Raw genomic sequence first — 24210 nt, 5'->3', positions numbered from 1 at the left:
GCACACTTGTAGTTTTGGCAGTAAAAAATGTTGACTCCCTTGAACCTAATAAAAGCTCAAAGTATTTTTCTAGCCTATAACAAAAAATAACTGTTTGACAAAGAATAGAAAGAAGTAAACATATACTACATGCAAACCACTAACACAAAGCACACCTAAAAATCTCAGCCAGTACTTTTTAAAAGTTCAAAATACTATGCTACCATGCCAATGGCATATTGCAAGACCCACCTTATGATCAAACCCTTTTCTGGGATATGCATGACTTAAGTTTCATCTAAATAGTAGTACTCAAGAAAAGCATCAGACAAATTTGGTGTCTGTTTTGTTATTATATAGAAGAACTCATTTAATTTTAGTTATTAAGAATCAGCTGGGACTGTCCTTGCACTTCAGAAAGATGGCTTTTTTTATTGTGAACAGGAGCGGCACCAACCTCTTCCCAGTGTGGGAGCCGAGATGAGCAAGACAGAAAATTGGGGAGGCTGTGCCCCCCTTTGCCACAAGGCCTGGCCCCCCTCCGAGGCAAGATCAGAGGCTGCAAGCCAGAGCCAGGCAGCGTGGGGTGTTGGCTGCTCACAGCCGATAAGCACTGCCCAGGTGTGGGCACCCAGCTCCGGTTGAACCCTCAGGGAGCAGCGACTGCAGGGGGTGGGGCCCAGAAGCCCAGGCCGGAGTAGGTCAATACAGGCCGCAGTGGGGAGCCCTGGACCTTCCACCTGCTGTGGGTGGCAGAGTCCCAGTAGGTGGGGACATGGGCTGGGGACTGTTCTTGGGCCCCCCACCTGGCTTACTTCTCTGCTGCTGCTGGAGTTGGGTGCCCAGCCAGGAGCCGCCGCTCTCTTGGCTCTGCCTTCAGAGCTGGGTGGCCGGAGAGCAGCAGCTGCTGCGGAGTGGCTGAGGCAAATTTTGGGGTGGCTATAGCCCTTGGAAGCCCCCAGCACTGAGCAAATCAAAACAAGACATATAGTTTAACATTAAACAATTCCAAGGACATTATTTTGTTCTGATCAAGAGCTTCAAAGAGGACCCTGACCTGTTGCTATTGGGTTAACTGAAACATAATACATACTTTAAGTCAAAAGTAAAAACAACTCAAAGCAGGGCTTAGTTTAGTCACTATTGTTCATTTAACTGCATGATTCTGCTATTTTAATTTATCACAATAAGTTCTGAACATTTTTAACCTACAATCCCTATTTTTTACTTTAATGTTAATAATTTATTGCCTTTTTGTTCAAAGCCTTTTTGGTTCACCTTGTTAATAAATAAAGAGCATGTGTCTATTTCCAAAACTGCTTTCACCTAATTTTTTCTATCACCTCACTACTGCTAATCTCAGAACTCCCTATAAAATAAGAAGCAGGGTTATACTGGCAAGTGAGAGAGTAAAAAAAGGAAAAGTCCGTATGGAAGATTAGCGCATGGCGTCTATATGAAGGGCCCATATGGTGAGGGGTGTGGTTTTTGTTTTTTTTAATTGCACATATTTTGAGGCACCTTATGTCCAGTAGTGTGCTGCTTCTTACCTTCCCTAGTTCAATTCTTTCTTCTGTCAAGGAAGAGAAGCATGGGTGAAAAATGCAATGAAGCAAGATTATCCCAGCAACACCGGAGGATCAGCTTGAGTTCTCTATACATACCAATTACCATTATGGTGTGTGAAAGGCTAGGGGAACACCCCATCAAACATAAGGCAACACAAAGTCGTCAATTAAAAATAAAAGACCCCATTTTCATCAGAGAGAGGCTGATTCAAGGATGTATGCATGGAGAAAGGGGTTCCAGGCTTTCCAATGTCATCTGGGCCTCTGGACAATCTTGGGAAAATAACAATCCATCATAAATTGTTGGCTAAAGGTAAATTCTCGACACTAAAATATTTTACTATTGGCAAATAAAGCTCCATTTTATTTGTCCATTGAGACTAGGCGTAATGGAAATAGTCTTTATTTGAATCACTTTTCATATGGAAGAAGTAATTGTAAAGACATTCTGTACTGTTGAAATTAACAATTCATTGAGTAAGTTCCTTTAGGGAGTTGAATATTTATTTATTGTGCATTTGGATTGCAATGTGATATCCATTTTTTGGGATCACAGTTTCACTTCAGATAACTTCTATAGCAATGAATTTTCTCTTTAATACACTAAACACACACAGGGGTTGTCAAAGCAGCCGAGGCCAGGCATTTTAGGATGGAGTTATGGACAAGCTATTGCTTTGCCGCTCTATGCCTCCATGTTTGTTTTAGGAAAAGAAAGGGTGGAATCTCAAATTGCTTTGTCTTTATGGAGCATGTTAGAAATAGTTCTCAAATACTGTCTAGAGTTTCAGTTTCTGGAACTCCTAATTTCTCTGCCATCATGGATAGCACTGTCAGATGTTGGTGATCAATAGCACTACTAGACCTCAATAGCGATTTGAGCTCCTCTCTTTATTGTTCCTTACTTACAGATTTAAATCACTTCATTAGTTCAGATGACTGGATTTGAAATACTTCTGAACTCTAATTTTTGGTGTTGAATTTTGAATCTTTGATTTATTTTTCATTGTTTATTTAAAAAATATTCATACCCGCTCACTCAAATTCATTTGAAGGAACTACAAGAAAATTTAATTTTCTGGTACAGTATAGAGTGAAATTTGCACAGAGACTCACAATTCCTCACTTTGTGCAGACAGCCAACTATCCTAGCAGCTGCATTTCGCTCTAGCTATTCCCATATACAACACATTATCTTATAAGAAGAAATACAGAAGAATGGCTATTTATCAAGTATCCACAATGAAGAGGGGGATCTTCTGAATTAGTCTTCGCACAGATACCGACTCTACGGTCATCTATTCTGGTAGTGACTGAAAACATCAGTAGACAGAAGATCTGTGTAACTGGTCTCTTTGTCTTAATATTACTTTAACAACTTACACTTGTTTTTAACCAATTGTTCAGAATCAGACACGGACAAAGTTTATTGAATTCAATAAATGCTGCTATCAGCATGGTCATTAGATTCCACAAAAATGTATGTAGTTAGACATTTTAATTTCCCCATATGCATAGTAAGGCAGGAGCCATGTTAAAACTCAGCCACAGCTCACAGAGCAGATGACTGAGTTTGTAACTCTCCATAATTTTCTTCACAACTGACCTTTTAATAAACTTCAAATATGATTACCATATCACAAGCCCCAGACTGTAAACCTGCCCCTAAGGAGGGTCACTCAAACAAAAGAACCTTCAGTGACATCAGCCACACACAGGATATGTCAAATTACATGGATAATTTTACAGCTTTACAAAGCCCCCACTTAGGCAAGGCACCAGGATTTATTACCAACACCTATCGAACTGAATGGTTGTACTTCTCAGCAGCAATTCATAACACCTGAAGTGGTAACATTTAACCATATCAACGTTTGCTTAATTTCCAGTAAAGCTACATCTAAAAAAATCTAATTATTTTATACCATTTTAAAATGTAGGACAGTTTTTTTTAAGACCTTTTCAGGTAGAAAATTAGGGCCTCATTTTGCAGACTGTGCAGAAGTAGTCTAACTGGACTTGGAGCTAGGACTGCACATCACTGGGTCCTCCTTCTTTCTTCACTGACTCACTAAGGTGCCTTAAGTGTAAGTCCATTTAATTTAATTTACGCCCACTTTAAGGTCCTTTTCTATTGCCAGAGTGGTGTAAAGAGGCCCTTAGTGGAAATGAGAATCAGGCCCATATATTTTTATAACGAGAAAATGTTTCTAGTCTGAGTTGGAACAAAAGTGGACAAACTCACCTGCACATTCAAGAAAATAGTGAAATTATTATCCCTGCTCCCGAATACAATTTAGGACATCAGGTCTTAAAAGTTATAATCTTCAGCATGGTCCTTAAGGAACTAAACTGCGGAACACCCACTAATGTTACTGGAACATTCAAAGTTTACTTCCTGCACTACACCTATGCCGAAAATGTACTAACATCAAAATGTATATTTAAGTGCGTCTTATAAATTAAATACTTTTTCAAAAAATTAAACTTGGTTAAGTTAATAAATGTTAATGCCAACTAGCATTAGCTTAACCTGGCTGAGAGAAAGACAACAATCCTAATACTGTAACAGGAGACAACTGTCATTACAAAGGCAGTGAGTAGAAAAACAGGAAGGAGAATTGCTTCAAAAGTTTAGTGTCAGCTCCTTGTTGCCATTATTCTCGGTTTTTTGGAGATGCTTTTCATTATTTGTTGCAATTTCTCACACGATAACATGTAGTTCAAGGACGGGGATCCTTTTCCAACAGGAAGTACAAAAAAAGCAGGCTAATTTTCTTTAATATTTTGCCATGTTCTTAAAGATATGCTTATCTAAGTATTGTGGGGATGGACAATATGTATTCTGTACAATGAACTTTGTTGACTTCTGATTAGAAGTTCACTTTGTCCTCTAAACAGACGTCCTGATGATTAAACTCTCCATTATGTTAGCTGTAACACTCTTCATCTAGATCCACTGCACAGGTTAACTGAATTCCTTTTCTTCTGGAGGAAAAAAGTGTCCCCCAAAATGCATTTATTTTTGCTACACATTCTGAAAGGCCTTGTGCATCTGTAAATTTCCCTCTTGAAAGGAGCAAAAACTAGAGCTGGTTAAGATATTTTCTGACCAAAAAAACAAACAAACAAACAAACAAAAAAATCAATTCATCAAAACTGAAATTTCTGATATTGTTGAAACACTCCATTTCAAAATTTTTGAAACAAACAAGTTCTGGTTTTTGGGTCAAAACAACTGTTTAGAAATTTAAGTTAATTTATAGAAAAATGTAAAAAAGTCAAAATCAAAATGAAATGTTTTGAAATTAACAAAACAAACATTTCAAATGACCTAATTAGAATTTTGTTTGCAGAATTTTGGTTCACAAAAATTGTGAAGATGTTTACTTTTTACCCTGATTCAGTATGGCAAAATTTTCTGAAGTATTGAAAATTCTCATGGGTCAGGAAAACAGTTCCCCACCTATCTCTACTAAGAACCTCCCATGGCTACTGTCAATGACTGTGTGTTGAGAGAGAGAGAATTATCAGCTCCTTCCTTTCAGAGACTTAAGGCACTAGCTTTGCTGCACTCTTAGCTCCTGAGAGCTTTGGACAACTCAGAGACTGTATGACAATTCTTTATATTCCACCGTACTGGGAAGCTCAACAGACAAGCCAAGCATTCATATTTAAAACCAGAAAATAATTCATCTAATAGCAGCGCCTAAAAACCCCAAACAGAAGGGGACCAGAGCACCGCTGTGTCAGGAACTTACTCTGCAAGGAAGCTCAAAACTGTCCTTTGGAAAAATAGTATTTTAGCTAAGAATGGCAGATCACTCTGCAGTATATTTTCTTAACCTTTTAGAATGAAAATAATCATGCCTATCCCATTAAAACTAAAAAGCAACAAGCCCACTGTATCTCAGAAAATCTTCCACGCAAAATGGCAGGAAATAAGTGGCAAAAAATGCACAATAGTTATAAATCCTTCAGTCTTAATTATAATTTGACTTACTAGAAAATGTACCACTTCTGACTGAAATTCAGAAGCAAAAATCTTGAGTGAAAACTTAAAATGTAAAAAGATTGTCCCCACTTTCACACAGTTCTAGTCACCACTCTTGAGATTAAGTGAGAAGTATTTGACAGTCAAGACATAAAGCTTTTTATGATTTTCTTGGGGAAATAGAGAATTTCAGAAACAGCTAAAACTCCAGGGAAAGGGCGTGCAAGGGGGAAAAAAAAAAGAGAGTAATCCTGAATTTGGGTATGGTCAGGCAAGTGAAAGACAAACAGTCTATGAAATACTGAGGCATGACGTTTTACATCCTTGGCTTTGAACACTCTGGCACTGCTTTTTCTAGAAAGTTCTTGAAGCTCAGATCACCAGAGATGCATATTCAACAAGGCAGAACACACAGTGACACCTCAAAGAAGAATCTTATTTGTAATGTTGGGGACTTTATGAAACTAAATTAAGATTCTATTTCAGATGTGGGTAGTTCTCTAGAAAAAGGGGAGAATTTATGTGGTTTGGGGCGGGGGGGGCTGGTTATCAGCACATGCTAGTGGCTCCCTTGTATGTTATGAATCTCAGTCTAATTTTACGTTGACAGAGAGAGTTACAGGTATTTTTCTCAAATGATCAGTTGGAAGTTACATTCTTTTATTTAGTACATGCCTGGGTTTCCTACACCCTGATATCACACATGAAAGCAAGGAACTGATACGTATCTACTTAAAAAAATATTGTTGAAGACCCCTTGTCTTGTATGTATTACAAATATCTTTAGTTATATTAAAAGATGAAATGCTGAGATAAGCCTCTCTATGCATGTCAGAGAAGTGACAATTACACACTTCACTGTATCTCCTCAAGTTGTGAAATTTTAATTACAAATGATGTGCAAAAGCACAAATACTTCAGAACGCAAGAAGCTGTAAGTGAGAAACTGATCCATACAATTAACATAACATGAAACAAGAAAATGGTAATTTAACTATTAGTTTTCAAAATGGAGCAAGTGAGTTATGTCCTTATATATTATGCATTCAGTTGCTACTTATGCATGACAGCGAATTTAGCACTCACATTAGCATGCACACCAGTAATACCACAAATGCCAAACACTGATGACAAATACTACCATATACCTCTGCTATAGTCATTCTCATAGCACTGACAGGTGAAGGCTCAATATCCACCAGCTGAACTGCATTAAAACTCTGAATGACAAAGATTGCACAAGGACAAAAACACAGAGCATACAATTAGAATTACAATGCACACACAAGTGAGGAAATTCAGCACATGGTACTATGAACAATCTAGCACTTTATGTAAACAATTTGCTCTATGGAGAAGTTAGAATTGCTTATCATTTTGGGGAGAGAGATAGCTCAGTGGTTTGAGCATTGGCCTGCTAAACCCAGGGTTGTGAGTTCAATCCTTGAAAGGGGGCATTTGGTATCTGGGGCAAAAATTGGGGATTGGTCCTGCTTTGAGCAGGGGGTTGGACTAGATGACCTCCTGAGGTCCCTTCCAACCCTGGTATTCTATGATTTGTTAAGATGGAAAGCCAAAGGATAACATTTTAATTTCAAAGGCGATTTTGTTATAGCTATTAGTGTTTATTTCTGGCAAAGTCACTCATACAGTCCATAACATATCCATTAACACAGTTTCTGCATTTAAACATTCAATGTGAGGGCCAGGCCTTTTTTCCCCAAGCAGGATTTACTAAGTATGAACCAAGGAATTAAAAAGCTGTATAAGGTTCTCTCTTTTTAAACCTAAACTTAGTTCAAAATAGTACTTATACCTAACTCTAGGAGAATGAAAAATCAACATAGACAATTTCTATTTTAAAAAAAACTTTCAGGAACTTATCTATTATACTGTGATTTACTCAACTATAATTTCACTAGTGATTTTTCTGCTTTAAAAGTGGAATATGTTAAAAGCCTGCATGTATTTAGAAACCATTTTGGAATACATGTCAACTGTATCCTATTTATTTAAACCAAAAAGCGTATATATTTCTCCAGTAAACTGAAGGGAATAGGGCATTTTATTTGGCAAATCATTAAATTGTCTATTTGTAACCCTACCTTTATGGATGTTCGGAGAACCTCACCAGAATATAACAGAGTTTAATAGGTTTAGCAAAAACTGTTAGCTCAAAACAGAAATCCAGGATGTTAGTCACGCAGGCAGGAGGCAAAAATAGTGCAGTTCTTTTGCAGGTGACAATACTGGCATCTTTTCGGAGCTTTATTGTAATTACACACCTATTGTAAGCAAAGTTGGTGAAATCAGGTCAGTGACCTCTCTACCTATTCCAGGAATACTAGCTGTGTTAGTGAACACTGACAGATTAGCAAACAAGGCTACTTTTTTACCAGTTTACCCCCAAAAAACCTTGTTAAGAACAGAACTGGAATAACTGAATCATAGAATTTATGAATGCCCTTACGGTGTCGCTGTCACTAGGCTGGAACTGGAAGGGTTGTGGTCTGTGAAATACAGAGTTCTCCTGTAAAAACAGTTGAAGATTGTAATCCCGTACCACCTGAAAAGAGAACAAATTCCAGTTTAGACTAATTTTTTATTTTGTAGAATTGGGACATATATTTAGTGTTGCAAGGATAAAATTAACACACTGTACTTCAAATAGGGCCCAATTCTTCAGCTGCTCCATGCATGGAACTCCCATTGGTTTCAACGGGAATTGTGCCCAGGAACAAGCGGCAGAATCAAGGCCTAAGGCAATGACCATATGAATGATTGCTCACAAGGGCTCTGTGGGGTGCTATCCAGTGAAGGACTGACTTCTAAATAAATATCTAACCTTGTTTTTAGATAAGTACCAGAGATTATCCAATGGAAAATATCACTGCAAAAGGAAAAGTGGGGAACAAAGCAAAGAGACAAATATATAACATTTCAGTTACACAAACACTTGACCATTTTATGGACAATTCTCCAAATACAATTCATATTTTAACAAATTGAAATGCTGCCATATTTTTCCATAAACAGTCAAACTTTGATTAACCATAGGATCCCTAGAAACCATTTGATAAACCATTTGAAAAATGAAGCTTTAATTGAGTTCTTTATAACTGAATATATATTATAGATGGAAAAATTTTCAGATAAAACGTGCATATCTTTTACACCATTAATAGTGTGACAATTAAAAACTGCTTTGGCTACACTTAAAGACATATCACTAACCCGTAATTTCCAAAACATTAAACAAAGTATTTACATATCACAGTCAGTGTGCATTCAGACAAATACTTAACAGTTTGATTTTAAAAAATGTTACTTGCTGAACTGCGATTTTAGTACTTTAACTGGTGGAAATAATGTTTACCACATTTATGTGTAACTATATGGCCAAATATACATTACTAAGGTTGACAATTTAAATGCAGATTTCTATCTGGGGATTCAAAATATGTTTACACAGTTAATACTCATTTGGCCACACTGCAAAAGAGAGAGGATTTTGGATGATAGTTTATGCTGCTAAGTAGGATGTATTCCATAATATATTAAAACTCAGAAATTTATGTCGCTGAAAGGTTGAGTGGTTAAAAAATTAACTAAGTCAAGAAAGGTAAGTAAAAGTATTCCTTATTAACAATAACTCACTCACATTTGATAATAAGGTACACATTTACTGCAACTGTGTAAATACTAATCTCAAATATACCCTATGTAAAGTGCAGATGACAAATTCAATTTGTGACCCCTACGTTTCCTGAGAAAAGTGTTTAATAAGTTTTTGCATTTCATTTTCCTGGTTTTTTAACATGAGATTAAGACACTAAAATGTATTTATTTCACTTTGTACTGTTGAAAATATAGGGATCTTTGCACTGACACTAAAACCTAATGTGTCCAGACAGGGAAATAGAGAAAAATTAAAAGGACTATTATACTACAATGTATTTACAATGCTCCAAAGTTCCATAAAAAAGTATTTCATCTCTACATTTAGAGGAAATTTCATATTACATGATTGGAAAAGTGATTTTTATATTTCTTATAACTCAAATATTTCAATTTCTTTTCCAGATTAGTCTGAGACTAGTCCTTAAAGAGAATTTACTCATCTAGAAATTTTCCATTTCTGTAATTTTTGAATGACCCAACTATAAAAAAGTTTTTATAATTTTTCATGCTTGGATAACTAAACCAGCCAAATAGACATTCCTTAAACTAACTAAAATATTAACTTTTAGCCTGAGACCAAAGGAAGATTTTTTTCAGAAATGTATTATCAGCCAAACAAAGGATAAAAAGGGAAGCCCGTGTTGTTCCATAGTTAGATCATTCTATATTAGAAGGCTACAGTGCAACATTAAGATATGGTCTAGTGAATGCTTCTGTTTTCTGAACCATCCTTTTTCTAAATTTTTGATTTTGTGGTGATTATATTCTCAGTCTCAAAGTTACATGAAAGAGAAAACATTAATGAAATTTCCTTACTTAAAAAAGGAAAGGAAAGAATTAAAGTGACAAGAGTTCTCAACCCAACCTTCCCTAGTGACAAGGGCTCAATCTACCTCTTCTCCTGTGGCCAAACCCTTTCCCAACGGAAGTCTTCTTCTAGCTCCAAAAACCTTCCCCAATCCTTATTTCCTACAGGAGCCAAGTGCACTAGTACATGTCAGTGCGCATATTTGAATATGAGAGTAAGTCACATGTACATACACGTGTACATTTTAACATCTGAATGTGTGATCAGATTACATAATTAAATACATTCAGTTTAACCTGAACACATTAAAACAGGGGTGGCCAACCTGAGCCTCAGAAGGAGCCAGAATTTACCAATGTACATTGCCAAAGAGCCACAGTAATATGTTAGCAGCCCCCCATCAGCTTCCCTCCCCACTCCCAGCGCCTCCGCCCACCGGCAGCCCCGCCAATCAATGCCTCCCCCTCCCTCCCTGCACCTCCCGATCAGCTGTTTCATGGCATGCAGGAGGCTCGGAGGGGGAGGAGTGAGGGCATGGCAGGCTCAGGGGAGGGGGAGGGGGAGGGAAGGGGTGGAGTCGGGGCAGGGCCTGTGGCAGAGCCAGGGGTTGAGCAGTGAGCACCTGCTGGTGCATTGGAAAGTTGGCGCCTGTAGCTCCAGCCCCGGAGTCGATGCCTATACAAAGAGCCGCATATTAACTTCTGAAGAGCCGCACATGGCTCCAGAGCCACAGGTTGGCCACCCCTGCATTAAAACATATGTATGTTCTAGATTTCTCGGTCCTGAAAGGAGCTGAGAGTTTTAGTTAGGGCTTCTATAGCTGAGAGGTGTTGGTAGTTTTGAAACTGGAGAACGAATAATTTGCAGTTCGGGGGGATGGGGGGGTTTGAGTATTCGTCATTGGGGTGAGGTCATTTACATGGCATGTGATATTGTGATCACATAATCAGACTAACGGTATTTATCATTAGCTTGCACATTTAAATATAACGTACTGGGTATCTTGAATTCAGAGATTCAACAGGCACTGGATCCTTTAAAGCACAGGCTTTCCAGAAGATGGCAGAAGATCCAGCCAAAAGGCTGCCAAGGCCCACTGGCCCCTTCTGATATATTCCTAAGGTGGTGAGGGATGGGGAGGCAGAGTACTAACCTTTCACTCTCACCTTTCAGATGGTATCAGAAAGAGCCAAGTCCGGCATGTGATGGGGTACCCTAAAGGGGTTAATGGAAGCCAGATGGGCCAATTACCAATCAAGCAGCAAATGAGGGAGATATAGGCTAGGTGAAGAGCCTGGATTAGAGGGAAGCTCACCTGACAGAAGTGAGCTGGGTTAGTATAAACCCAAGATGCTGGCAGCAGCAAGGGCTGCTGGCAGGAAGTTGGTGGTCACCCTCTGTTAATAGAGAGGGAAGGAGAAAACCCACAGAAGAGTAGGACTCTGCCCTCTTTCTGGGCCAGGCCCTCATAGTGGCATACCCTGAAGAGATCATGGTGGAGAAGAGAGCCTGTGGAATGCAGGGTAGGAAGCAGCAAGGTCAGGGACTGAACAGCGGAACTGACTGGAAGGGGCACTGTCAGGACAGTGAACTGGAAGACTGCCTGAGTAACTGTGGGAGTGACAGACACTTTGAAGGACTAAACCCCAGAAAGGGGGAGGGGGGAATGCTGAGTGACCTGGCTGGAGGGCCGAGTGATGAAGAGGACACTGCAGTTCTTGGAGTGAGAGGGGGCCGCAGGCTGACAGGGAGATAGCGTGCAACCGCAGGAACGGGTGTCAGCCTTGCAGAGCTAATCCGCAGAACAAGCAGGAGGATGCACCATCTCTGTGATGAGTGGAGCACCCTGTGACAGGCAGAAAGTCTCCCAGTCACTTAATTCAGATTTAATGCACTCTACATATGCACTTGTTCTGAATTTATCATCTAGTAAATGCACATTCAAAAAAAAAAAAAAAGGCAGTGTCTACGAAGGATTAAGGGGAAGTGAGGACAACTGGTCCATCTTTATACCATTCTTGATAGAGGCTTGGAGACTGACCATACCACACATACTGAGCATACCATTTTCAAACATCGTAACTATTTAAAACCAACATTTTTTGATTTTAGCAAAGTATTCCTTACTGAGGACATCATAAATTCTACACTGGAAATTTTGCGACAAAGCTGCTTTTCAAGTTAATTCAATGTAGAAAACAACTTGTACTCTACCCTTGTATAACTCAAAAGTGGATCACTTTTTCCAAAGAAAAAATTCACCTCAACAAGACCATACAGGAGAGAGTTCCTCTCAAAAGGATGATTATTTAGTTACGAATGACAGAAGACGACTACATAACTATATTACTATTACTGTCTTGTTACAGTAGATTGTATGTCCAGCAAATAAACACTTCTGGGGCATTATGTACAGTGTATCTGGCAATTTTTCTGAAAATAAAGAGACTGCTTTAAGCAGCACATTTTCAGGATTCAGCAGCAACACTTCAAAATGAACCTGTATTTTTAAATTCAGAAATTAACTGGATTCCTCACTAATGCAAATCCTTCAGATGCAGTAAATTACAATTCAGTATATTATTTTCTCTGGTCCACCTCCTAAAAGCCAAATGGTTAGAATATGTTAGCTTAACCCGACAGTATGAAATACCAATTACATAATGCAGTTACTGGTGTACATTATAAAACTGACACTGCAATCTGGGTTGGTGTAGCTTCTCAGTAGAACTAGATCTCAGAAATTCAGCAGTTCAGAAACAACTAATGGGATTTTACCAAAGTGTTCTAAAGAAAATTAACCTTTAGAATGAGTTGAAGTTTGGAAAATTTAAGTCCAAAAAGTAAAACTCTTGAGTAAGAACAGGCATTTAAAAAGCAAGTTGAATTATAGGTTATGCAGGTCTTTTCAAACTAGCATGAATAAAACCTCTGTACCAAAACACATCACAGCACCATGAACTATGTATAAGCTCCATTCTATAGAAAAACAATTTAGCCGGAAAGGTGTAACTAATAAATTTTAGAAAACCTCTACAAATGACTTAAGGTATCTTTTCCATGTGTATGTTTAAGGTCTGGTATTTAGAAAATTACCAAGAAGGAAGGATGGAAGGCTAGGAATCTCTTCTTTTTCATCGTATCTAGAATGGTGATTGTCACAAGATATGGAATCCTAAAGTTTCTACTGCTCCAGGATTGAATTGCAGTTTTAGGTGGAGGAGGAATTAAACTTTTTTTAAGCAGATTTTGCTTTTTGTTTTAAAAAATGGAAGCTGTTTAAAGCTGCTCAAAGGTCTAGAATGTTAGTAGTAGTTCCAGCAAAGATGGATTAGTGGGCAAAGGGCAGGTGAGGCAGTCAAAGTACACAATAAATGGTTAAGGTCTTGACTACTTAAGAGGTGAGGGCAGGCTACTTTTATTTATTTTGATGTATAGAAATGCTAAAAATGGTGCACTTTCATATGCTCTAGGTCTGGGGTTCCTAAACTGGGGGTTGCAAGGTTCTTACATGGGGGGTCATGAGCTGTCAGCCTCCACCCCAAACCCTGTTTTGCCTCCAGCATTTATAATGGTGTTAAATATATAAAAAAGCATTTTAATTGATTGGGGGGGGGGGCGGGAATGGGGGGCACACTCAGAGAGGCTTGCTATGTGAAAGAGGTCACCAGTAAAAAAGTTTGAGAATCACTGCTCTAGGTGCTCTTGAAATATTTTAAAAATACATCCCATTGCTTTTGGTTAAATGCCCTCAGCTCTGGAATTCACATCTTCGGTCTGTTTGAGTCCTGCCAGGACCCCCATAAAACACACTGAAGGGCAGAGAAGAGAAGAGGATGGGGAGCAGATATACTTCAGTGAGTTTGGAGGGTTTTTTTTAACTGTCATTCTGACCTGCTGAGTTTTTATATCAGCAGAATTTTAATAACTGATACAGGCCTTTAGTATTGGATAGGTTCTTGTACAAATGTAAAGAACAAACGTATCGCATTTTCACACCAGCACATACACACACAAAAAGCAGTAATGTAATACAATCTTTCTGTTTAAGCATAAAGAAAAGGAAGAGAGAAAAGAATGAGTTAACCCCAACATAAAGAACTAGATAGCAGCTGTAGAAGTTATTTTCAGACATGACTGCTGTGGTTACTCTTTTGTTGCTTCTCCAGGTGTTGTGATAGCTTGGAGAGGCTGAAAAAAGAACTACTTATTCCAGATACAATGCAGAAAATGGTTACTGTACAAAATAAAATGTATCCACAGACTTCTGGTTGAGTAGAAGCTTGCTGGCACAAGCTCTCTCTCTAGCTAAATTCCATAAAAAATACAAGAAAGGTATTTTCTATGCAAGCGACCTTTAGAAATGACAGTTTAGACAGTCAATTCAGAGAAAAAAAAGCAAAGCATTGCACCCTGCATTCTGATTATGAAGCATTTACTAAAATACTGTAAAAATGAATTAATATGCACAAACTCTATAAACACGTGGCCACTATAAACTATTATACTAATTTTGGAGAGCATCAACAACAGGTCAACTATAATGTCTTTAAGCAACACTATGATACATACAAAAGCAAATTATTAAAGTAAACTCCTTTGTCTGCAGAAGGCTAAATGGTATTTTCATCTTCTACCCTGAAATTGCCAAATAAACTCAAAACTGGCTAGAATATAGCAGTACATTTTTAATCTGTCCATTATACTCTACAGCTAATAAAAAGTGAGTTCACTGCTCCAAAACGACTATAACAAAATGAATGGGGAATGATTTTAAAGAAATATGTAGTTTGATTTCTATCTGAGTCAACATTCAGAGGTGCATAAATAATATGCTCTGTTCCTGTATGAGTGATAATGGCTCATACAAGGAATATTACAATTAAACCATAATACCTGAGGTCTAGTTGGCTTGCGTTTTATTGGACATCTTTAATAGTACTCAGGATTTGCAGGAAAGGAGGTTATGCAAGTTGACATGCCACAAAATGAATTTGTAAATGACCCAGCCCTATTTCTGATTTTGGTTACTTGGGGCAAAGAAACAAAGATGTGAATTACAAGATTCTAATCCGTTTTCTATATTGGCCAATTTCAAATCCAAAAAAGAATCAGATGTTATGGTGTTTTGTTTTTTAAATTGATAGTCAGTGACTAAAAAAATGATCCAAGCAGTTTCATACGGCTATTGTTTCACAAATGACTAATTCTGCTACAAAACCTTCATGTAGAGTGAAGTGCAGTTTCTCTTTCTAGGTGTGTAGTGTGAACATAATTGGACACTTCCCAATTGCTGCTGCAGATCCTACAGAATCTGTAGAATGCAAATTCACTCAAGAGAATGCAGTACTTTTGCAGCAACAGGGAAATTTCCCAGAAATCTTCCATGAAGTTTTGTCAAATTGAATGCAATACAGGGATGAACAGAAATATAATACACCTTAAGAATTTCATATATTTGTCAATATATTTTGGGAATGAATCTCTAGTGCCCAAAAGATAAGACCAATAACTTACTTTATGTTTTAACTATTCAGCTATAAAGGATAATTCAGTTAAAAGGCTTACCCTGCTGGAAGTTTCCAATAAAAATTGGAATGTATTCTGTACAGCTTGGCATGTCTCTAGCTCTGTCCTGCTGAATGCCATTAAATAATCCTTAAGGTGATCATATACATTCCCATCAAGAGCCTGTATAAAGAGGGGAAGAAGTAGAAAATAAAAATAATTAAAAAGTATGTAGGATAATTTGCTTTATATTCATTTTTTAGATTTATAATCCAAATTCTTTAAACACAATAATCAGAATGGCCTGGAAGGGTGAACATCTTTCACTAGCCATAGTAGCAAAGTCATTGTCTTAATTCCACTAGATGGCACCACAGAGCACTATAACAAGTGTATTTCAATAAATATGTTTTCCATCCAGTTATGTAATGTATCCATAGCAGAATGCTGAGGTCAGGTTTGGATAAATGATTTTGCTTAGAGATATGTTCTCAATGAGAAGTAAGTGACCTTGCAAGTAAAAGGACATGTAGCTTCTACTGCAGAGGATGTACTTTATCGTGAAGCATTCTAAATGCTGTCATGGAGCGATTAATAAATAAAGAAGTCCTAATCTGAAATACAGATAATATTGACTACAGCAAGAACTACCAGGTGTCCATTATTTATTTTTATATATATATATATACACACACACACACACAACCTATCCATGCACACAAATATCAGCTGCACAAAAGCACTGCCTATCATTCATGTTGCAAACTATTATTAATTACATTAAAGCACACCTCAATGGCCATATTGTGTTAACTGCTGTAAAAATTACACTGTAAAACCTAATCCACACAAAGTTGTGCCAGTTTAATTTAACATACGTTGGCAAATTGATTTAAATCACTGCAACTGTGTGTGTACAGACATTCTTATAGCATCTTAAAACTGGTGTATATTCTTTAAGCCGATATAAATGTGTATGCCCACACACAAAGTTGCATCGGTTTAACTAAAAAGAAAAGGAGTACTTGTGGCACCTTAGAGAATAACCAATTTATTTGAGCATAAGCTTTCGTGAGCTACAGCTCACTTCATGCATCCGATGAAGTGAGCTGTAGCTCACGAAAGCTTATGCTCAAATAAATTGGTTAGTCTCTAAGGTGCCACAAGTACTCCTTTTCCTTTTGCGAATACAGACTAACACGGCTGCTACTCTAAAACCGGTTTAACTAAATCAGTCTAGAAAAATAGTGCCTGTTTTCAGATTTTTTTGAAAACAGTTTTCTATTAGTGTGGTTAGCGCAAGTATTTGGTTGCATGTGCTTCAACCTCGTCAAAAGCCTGCTTGCTTGACATTCAAGATGTCCTCCACCTCTGGTGTAATTTGCTGTAAAATGAGGTGTTCTAGGACCTTGAGACACACAGAAAGCAGTGATATTGGGAGGTAGCTTGATGCCTGGTTTGGGTCTTTATCAGGTTTTGCGAGGCCGATGACTTTTGACAAACTACATTTTTGGCAGTCTTCTTTCACTGGTGGCCCTTGTGAAGAATTGAGCCAGCCAAGAATGGGTGTGTGGGCCAAGATGTTTCAGGAACTCTGGAAGAATGTTGTCACAGCCAGTAGCGGTGCCAGACTTGATGTTATATAGCACTCTGTCCAGCTCTGGAATTGTGAAAGGTTCCGGGCAAGCTCTGGATTTGTGCTGCCTACAGAAGACCCTCTACTCGATCTGGACTTGACTCTTCACTTCTTTTTCAAGGGGTGTCTTTCCCATGCGAAGCAGGAGACTGTCTACTTGGTTAGCACTCACAGATAATCAGCTTGACCTCACTGCAGCATATGATACTGTGTGGCACATGGGTCCACTTGTTAAAATATTAACAGTCCTCCCACGACGGATTACTGATGCCATCGAACTGCTCCTCCAAGACAGATGGTTCAGGGTGCATGTGGGTCAACAAACAAGGTGGAAAAGTGGGAAAAACAGATGAACGGGTTACCCCAGTGGGTCTGTTCTAGCGCCAGTCTTGTTCAATCTCTACATCAATGACCTGCCACCAACCTAGTCACGGAAGTTCATCTATGCAGATGACATCTGCTGCAGGCTACAGGCTCTGACTTTCTCTGAGCTAGAGAACACCCTGAGTGATGACGCTGCAAAGCTGGCTGACTAATGCAAGACATGGTGCCTTCAGCTTAGTACCAGCAAAACAGTCTCTAGCACATTCCACCGCCACCAGGCCAAAGCTAAGAGGGAATTAAATATCATAATGAATGGCCAGAGGCTGAAGCACGAAGCATACCCAGTTTACTTAAGCGTGACCATTGACTGAACACTGACATACAAAAGCCACCTGAACAAGACAGCAGCAAAGGTCAAGACATGCAACAACCTTCTCAGCAAACTGGCAAGTTCTTCATGGGGAGTGGATGCTCCAACCCTAAGGACTTCAGCTCTTGCCATCTTGCATTCAATAGCAGAGTACTGTGCACCATTATGGAGTTGGCCAGCATACGCCAAACATGTTGACTGCAACTTAACTCAACAACGTGCATCATCACAGGAACTCTCCGACCGACTCATGTTCCATGGCTTCCACTTCTGAGCCACCTTGCTCTCTCTTACACCAGGAGGCAGCTTGCAGCTGGCAAGCTTCTTGAGAGGATATGGGCCAACCCAAGCTTGCCCTTGTTCAACAACCATTTTATCCCCCCAGCCACACGTTTTTCTTCACAACACCCACTGTGATCAAGGCTGCCACACCAGGATGTGACAATTAGTTTCAGACAATAGTTAAACTGGCACAACTTTGTGTGTGGACAAACTTGGGTCTAAGAGTCAGTCCCTGCCTGAAAGAACTCGCCATCTAATTTAAGACAATTAATGAAGGGAGGACAAGGGGAACAGGAACGTACGGCTATGCAGAGTAGCTATGCGCACAATAATTACAACCTTTTTTCACAAAACTTTCTAAACCGTTCACCATTTGGACTGAATTTTCTATGCTTCCAGTCACTTGTTAGTTATGGAAAACTAGAAAAAAAAGCTTTCCCTGTTGTAAAAAAATTCTCACTTAAAAAACTTCCACACAGATACAGCAAAAATAGGTGAACTTACAAACTTGACATGGAGCCTACTCTCAATGAAGACTAGTTTGGAGAAAACAATAAAAATAAAGTTACAGTAGTGTCTGGAAAACTCACTTCTAATCTTAGTAACATTTACTAAGATTTTAGTATAATGATTTGCCCAAGGCAGAGGAAGCCCATGTCAAATTCCAGATATCCAGTCTCATGATCAAACTATTGAATGAGATTTCCTTTTCAAAAATATCATATTGATATTTTAATACCTATATATAAGGATTCCTATATATTTATTTTAAAACAGCAGGGACTGTTATGCTTGAATACTGCAATTCAAATCTGGCTAGATATTTATAAAAATGACTACTTTACAGCTTCAGGAGGAAGATGAAAACCAACACGGCAGTAATTGCATAATCACGGTGTTCGTCCCCCTTTCTGTATCTCAGCAGGCTATTATCATATTAAAACCACATTAAATATTGTGTACCAAATGAGGATACCCATGTAAAAAGACATCAGGTGATTCTTCCCACTTAATCTTTGACATCATCAGGGCTCAAGACAATACCAAGTTATAGAATGCAGAATTAAGTTTTCCAAGAACACTAGCAATGTTTAATATAAAATCTGTTCCATTAAGATAAACTGCCATCTTAAAGATGAGAAAATTTAAACCCTATTAAATATCACTGAATCAGACAATTTAAAAACTGCTTAACTAAATTCTATATATTTTTTAATTTAACAGATGTTTAAACAGGTTTGAAAAATAGAATGTTTTGAATATTCTGTTTTTGAATAGACTTTAGAATATTTGATTCTAAATGGCTTCCTAATAAAGAGGATAAGAATTTTCTTAGTTCTAATTTACTTCATGAATTTGTCAATATCATAGCTTCCTTTTAATTCTTCTTTCTCTCTAGTTAGAAGTTGTAGTGAGTGGTTTGAATAATTTTATATTACGTTATACATTTCCCCAAAGATTTAAGTGGAACTGAACTTCAGATATTTTAAGTATATTTGGATGTTTGCCTGCTGTAGCCATTCAAAAATGTAACAGGAGAAATGACATATCATGTGCTGAATATCTCTCATGTTCATTTAAGTAATTATTTATTTAGTGGTCTCTTTTACTGTAGTAGTCATAGGCCTCAATTATATTAGATATGAAAACTAGTATTTAAGTATTAAATCACGAACCAGAAACATTTTAAGAGTATTAGCATTCCTAGAAAGCTCAGAAAAGTGTATCCTGATTTTTTACTCTCTCTTTCCCCCTAAAATTCCAAGGGACAAATAGAAAGTTTGAGCCAGGCATAGTGTGAACAGGTGCAATACTTGGCTTCCCAGACAGTTCTGCCAGTCCATTTCAATCCTTACTTGAAACATTCCTGCTATTCTAATTATGATCTTATCTTGAGCAGAGATTGCTGAAAATGTGTGTGGTTTTGTAATATGAACAAGCTTCCGCTGATGAAAATTTAGGTGTATTAACCTAATGGACCATATTAGCTTCCCCACCAAGTAAATAACATTTGCAACACATGCCTGCAAGCTTGCATAGTGCCCATTGACACTAGACTGGTTTACAGTGTTGAGCCCTTTAATGAACACAGAATATAGCTTTTCTTTTTTAAAAGAAAAATCTTTATTTTTTCTTTTAATACAGGGTAACTATATGACAATACCTATTGTCGGGATTAATGGTATGATTCATGGATAGAATGCTAGTTTAAATTTATAATTGCTTATTTTTGGCTGTTGGTGTCACATACGCCATACTACTCAGCAACTTATTTGTGCTTTTTTTTTTTTTTCCTGTTACAAAGTTCAGGAAACAATATAATTGATGTTGGTAGCTAGAATTTCCTTACATGGGTGGAGGTAATGTAACAAAATTAGACCTGACCTTGACCTGCCTTATCCATTCATTTTTGGAATGTAGTTTAAGGAAAAGTTTTAAATGAACTAAACAAAATGAATTGTGTTTGTACGTTATCTATTACCTCAGTGGTATTACATTATGCTGGTATAGCAGGTTTTCCTGTTTAATAATAAAGAAACTATAAAGGTACTTTCATATAACAGATGCCCAAGTCTTTCTTCTTTAGGTACAGTGTATCAAAAATTACCAAAGCTAGGTTCTTACACCACCCTCCCGCTCAGATCAGCACACCATATGTATATGTGTATGATCCGCTGTTTGTATCCGAACTAAATTGTAATTCATCGGAATACAAGGACTGTGCCTTTTTTTATTAATTATTTTTATTAGTGTAGCACCTAAATACCCCATATGAGATTAGGCCCTACATTGCTACGCACTGTACAAAGACTTAGTTGGAGAAAGTCCTGCCCCGACAAGTTTACAGGAAAAACAGATAAAACAAGAAAAAGTGGAAGGAGAAACAGGCACAGAGGGAGAAGTGGCTTGCTAAATGTCACACAGCAGGTTAATGAAAACGACAAGAACAGAACCCAGGTTTCTTGACTCAGTCGCATGCACTATTCACTGGGCCATGCTGTTTTTCTTTATGTTTCTTTGAGTACAAGCACACTGTTGGCACTTGATAAATAACAACTCACCTCCTATGTTGTGCCACAAACTTACAAATATTATTTTCATCATTTTCTGTCTAAATTTCTCAAGTTAAAACTATCCTAAACCTTTACTTTCCTAACAGTTTTAAAAAGGTCAAGCCCCTTTAAACTGCACAGTGCACAAGCGGGACAAAAGTTTCTCAGTGTTTGGCTCAAAACAAAATAAACCTTTACCCCATTAAATATATGACATAATTTTGATCATGCAAATATTCTGGCGGATGTTGTAGTTTTCAATAATCAAAGGAATTTTCAACATAATGTCTTTGGGAATTGTGACCCAGTTTTAGATATCTGGGAGTTTCAGATAACCAAGGGTAAACTGGTTTCAGAGTAGCAGCCGTGTTAGTCTGTATTCGCAAAAAGAAAAGGAGTACTTGTGGCACCTTAGAGACTAACCAATTTATTTGAGCATAAGCTTTCGTAAGCTACAGCTCACTTCATCGGATGCATAAAGTGGAAAATACAGTGAGGAGATTTATATACACACAGACCATGAAAAAATACACATTGTAAGGAGAGTGATCACTTAAGATGAGCTATTACCAGCAGGAGAGTGGGGTGGGGGGAGAGAAAACCTTTTGAAGTGATAATCAAGGTGGGCCATTTCCAGCACATTTCCAGGAGGAACATCTGAGGAACAGTGGGGGAGGGGGGGAGGAATAAACAAGGGGAAATAGTTTTACTTTGTATAATGACTCTGCCATGTACATTGGTCAAACTGGACAGTCTCTACGTAAAAGAATAAATGGACACAAATCAGATGTCAAGGATTATAACACTCATAAACCAGTCGGAGAATACTTCAATCTCTCTGATCACTCCATTTCTGATCTAAAAGTGACTATTCTTCAACAAAAAAACTTCGAAAACAGACTCCAACGAGAGACTGCTGAATTGGAATTAATTTGCAAATTTGATACAATTAACTTAGGCTTGAATAGAAACTGGGAGTGGTTGAGTCATTATACAAAGTAAAACTATTTCCCCTTGTTTATTCCTCCGCCCCCGCACTGTTCCTCAGAGGTTCTTGTTAACTCCTGGAAATGTGCTGGAAATGGCCAACCTTGGTTATCACTTCAAAAGGTTTTCTCTCCTCCCACCCCACTCTCCTGCTGGTAATAGCTCATCTTAAGTGATTACCGTACACATTGTAAGGAGAGTGAACATCCATTTTTGCATAGTCTGTGTGTATATAAATCTCCTCACTGTATTTTCCACTTTATGCATCCGATGAAGTGAGCTGTAACTCACGAAACCTTAAGCTCAAATAAATTGGTTAGTCTCTAAGATGCCACAAGTACTCCTTTTCTTTTTGCAAGGTTAAACTGTATTGCAAGAAGCACAGAAGTCTGTGATCAGCAAAACGTAAGATGATGAGAATTAATTATACATATAGTAAGAGCTAGAACTGCTCAGATTAATATGCACATTGATTAAGGCACCAGTTAATTTTAGCACCACACTTCAGCTCCTTTTGTGAGAAGTCTAATATAAAAAAGGCAAATCCTGTTTTGTATTTTTTATATTTATCCTAGGAATGCTAATGGGTCACAGTTTGTTAACGGTTCTTGGTGCTGGTGGCTAGTTTGTACTGTATCTGATATTGAGAATTTGTCAAAATTTTATCACCTAACGATTAAGAAAAATAAGGATGATCAAGTCGTCATTAAAAAAATCCCCTAACTCACTCACCAGTAATGAATTCAACACAACTCAATGGGGTTGGCTGACATTAGCAGTATACTGATTAGCACTACATGAGAACGTTAGCCAAAGACAACAAGAAAGAAAGGAAGGAAGGTCAGGAAAACCCATCCTTTTTAGTTAACAGTTGCATTCCACAATTTTCTTTTCTCCAAATATTGGCCCAACTCTTTCAAAAACTGCTTTAGTTGTTTATTCCATGGACTAACTTTTCTTTATATAGACAAAGAGCCATTTCTTCTCATAACATGACCAGTAATGCAGTATTCCCAAAGTGTTCAGCTTTATATAAAATAATACAGAAAGTCATGTGTTTTATCCTCCTTTCCCTGATACTCCTTTACCTTTTAATGTTTATGCTATTCATTGGACTTATTCCATTTTAATGTATGTTTTCTAGTCTTATTAATTGTGCATTTCTGTAAACTGAACTGTAGAATCCACTCACTACCATGAACTTCTAGTCTGTACAAGTAATTCTTCATTTTTTTATACAAAGGAAGGCATGTAACAATAGAATTTGGCTCTGCAAAAATTGGAAGTATGGCAATAAAGTTAACACAATTATTCTTTGATTCTCATTGCAATCCATTCATTTTCCTCCATCCTAAACCACTTTCCCTCACAACAGCTCTCTTCTCCCTCAATAACAAAACCAACATTTATCCACTCTAAAGGTAACTTCCCGATGGCTTCAGTTTACTATGGTATTTAAGGTTTTCCTAAAGTCAAATGAACATTATTTGTCTTATCTGAACTTTTTCAGAGCCTCAGAGTAGTCATAAATTTCTATTTATGACTATCCTTATATAAAATATTAACTTAGGTATAAATAAGGAATAATTCAATTAAAGTTAATGGAGTTACACTGGTATAAGAGTGGAGACTCAGGCCTTCTAGGTTCAGTTTCTTAAGAGCCTCTCTTGAATATATGGGTCATCTTAGCTTCTTTAGAGTACATCAGTACACCTGTTGTTTCCGAAGAGGACACTGTGTACTGGCAGTTCTCGGGTCTATTTTACCACTTCCTTCATAATTTTGGAATAAACCTGATGGACCAGGACTTTTGTCAGTTTTCAGACTTTTAAAAAATAAATTATTCTGGTATATAAATCACAGAAGTGTAGGGCTAGAAAGAACATCAAAAGGTCATCTAGTCCATCCTCGCGTGCTGAGGGAGGATTAAGTATATCTAGACCACCTTGACAGGTGTTTGTCTAACCTTCTCTTAAAAAGCTTCAAGAACATGGATTCCACAACTTCCCATGAAGCCTAT

The 24210-nt window shown here is 37.8% G+C and overlaps 1 protein-coding gene across 4 annotated transcripts in view; it reads right to left on the bottom strand.

Annotated features, from left to right (window-relative positions):
• Positions 1 to 24210, bottom strand: part of FCHSD2 (FCH and double SH3 domains 2) — a 225104-nt gene that overhangs the window by 37741 nt on the left and 163153 nt on the right. For 3 of the 4 annotated variants that reach the window (XM_073334756.2, XM_073334750.2, XM_073334777.2), the window contains 3 exons: positions 15599 to 15721; positions 8012 to 8107; positions 6690 to 6761 (listed from right to left, as the gene is read on the bottom strand). In XM_073334756.2, coding sequence (XP_073190857.1) covers positions 6690 to 6761; positions 8012 to 8107; positions 15599 to 15721 — 291 coding nt within the window. The remainder of the gene's footprint in view (positions 1 to 6689; positions 6762 to 8011; positions 8108 to 15598; positions 15722 to 24210) is intronic. The other variant, XM_073334766.2, reaches the window with a different exon arrangement.

This window comes from Lepidochelys kempii, chromosome 1 (assembly GCF_965140285.1).
Source record: "Lepidochelys kempii isolate rLepKem1 chromosome 1, rLepKem1.hap1, whole genome shotgun sequence".
NCBI lineage: Eukaryota > Metazoa > Chordata > Testudines > Cheloniidae > Lepidochelys > Lepidochelys kempii.
This window is presented reverse-complemented; position numbering and strand designations above follow the sequence as displayed.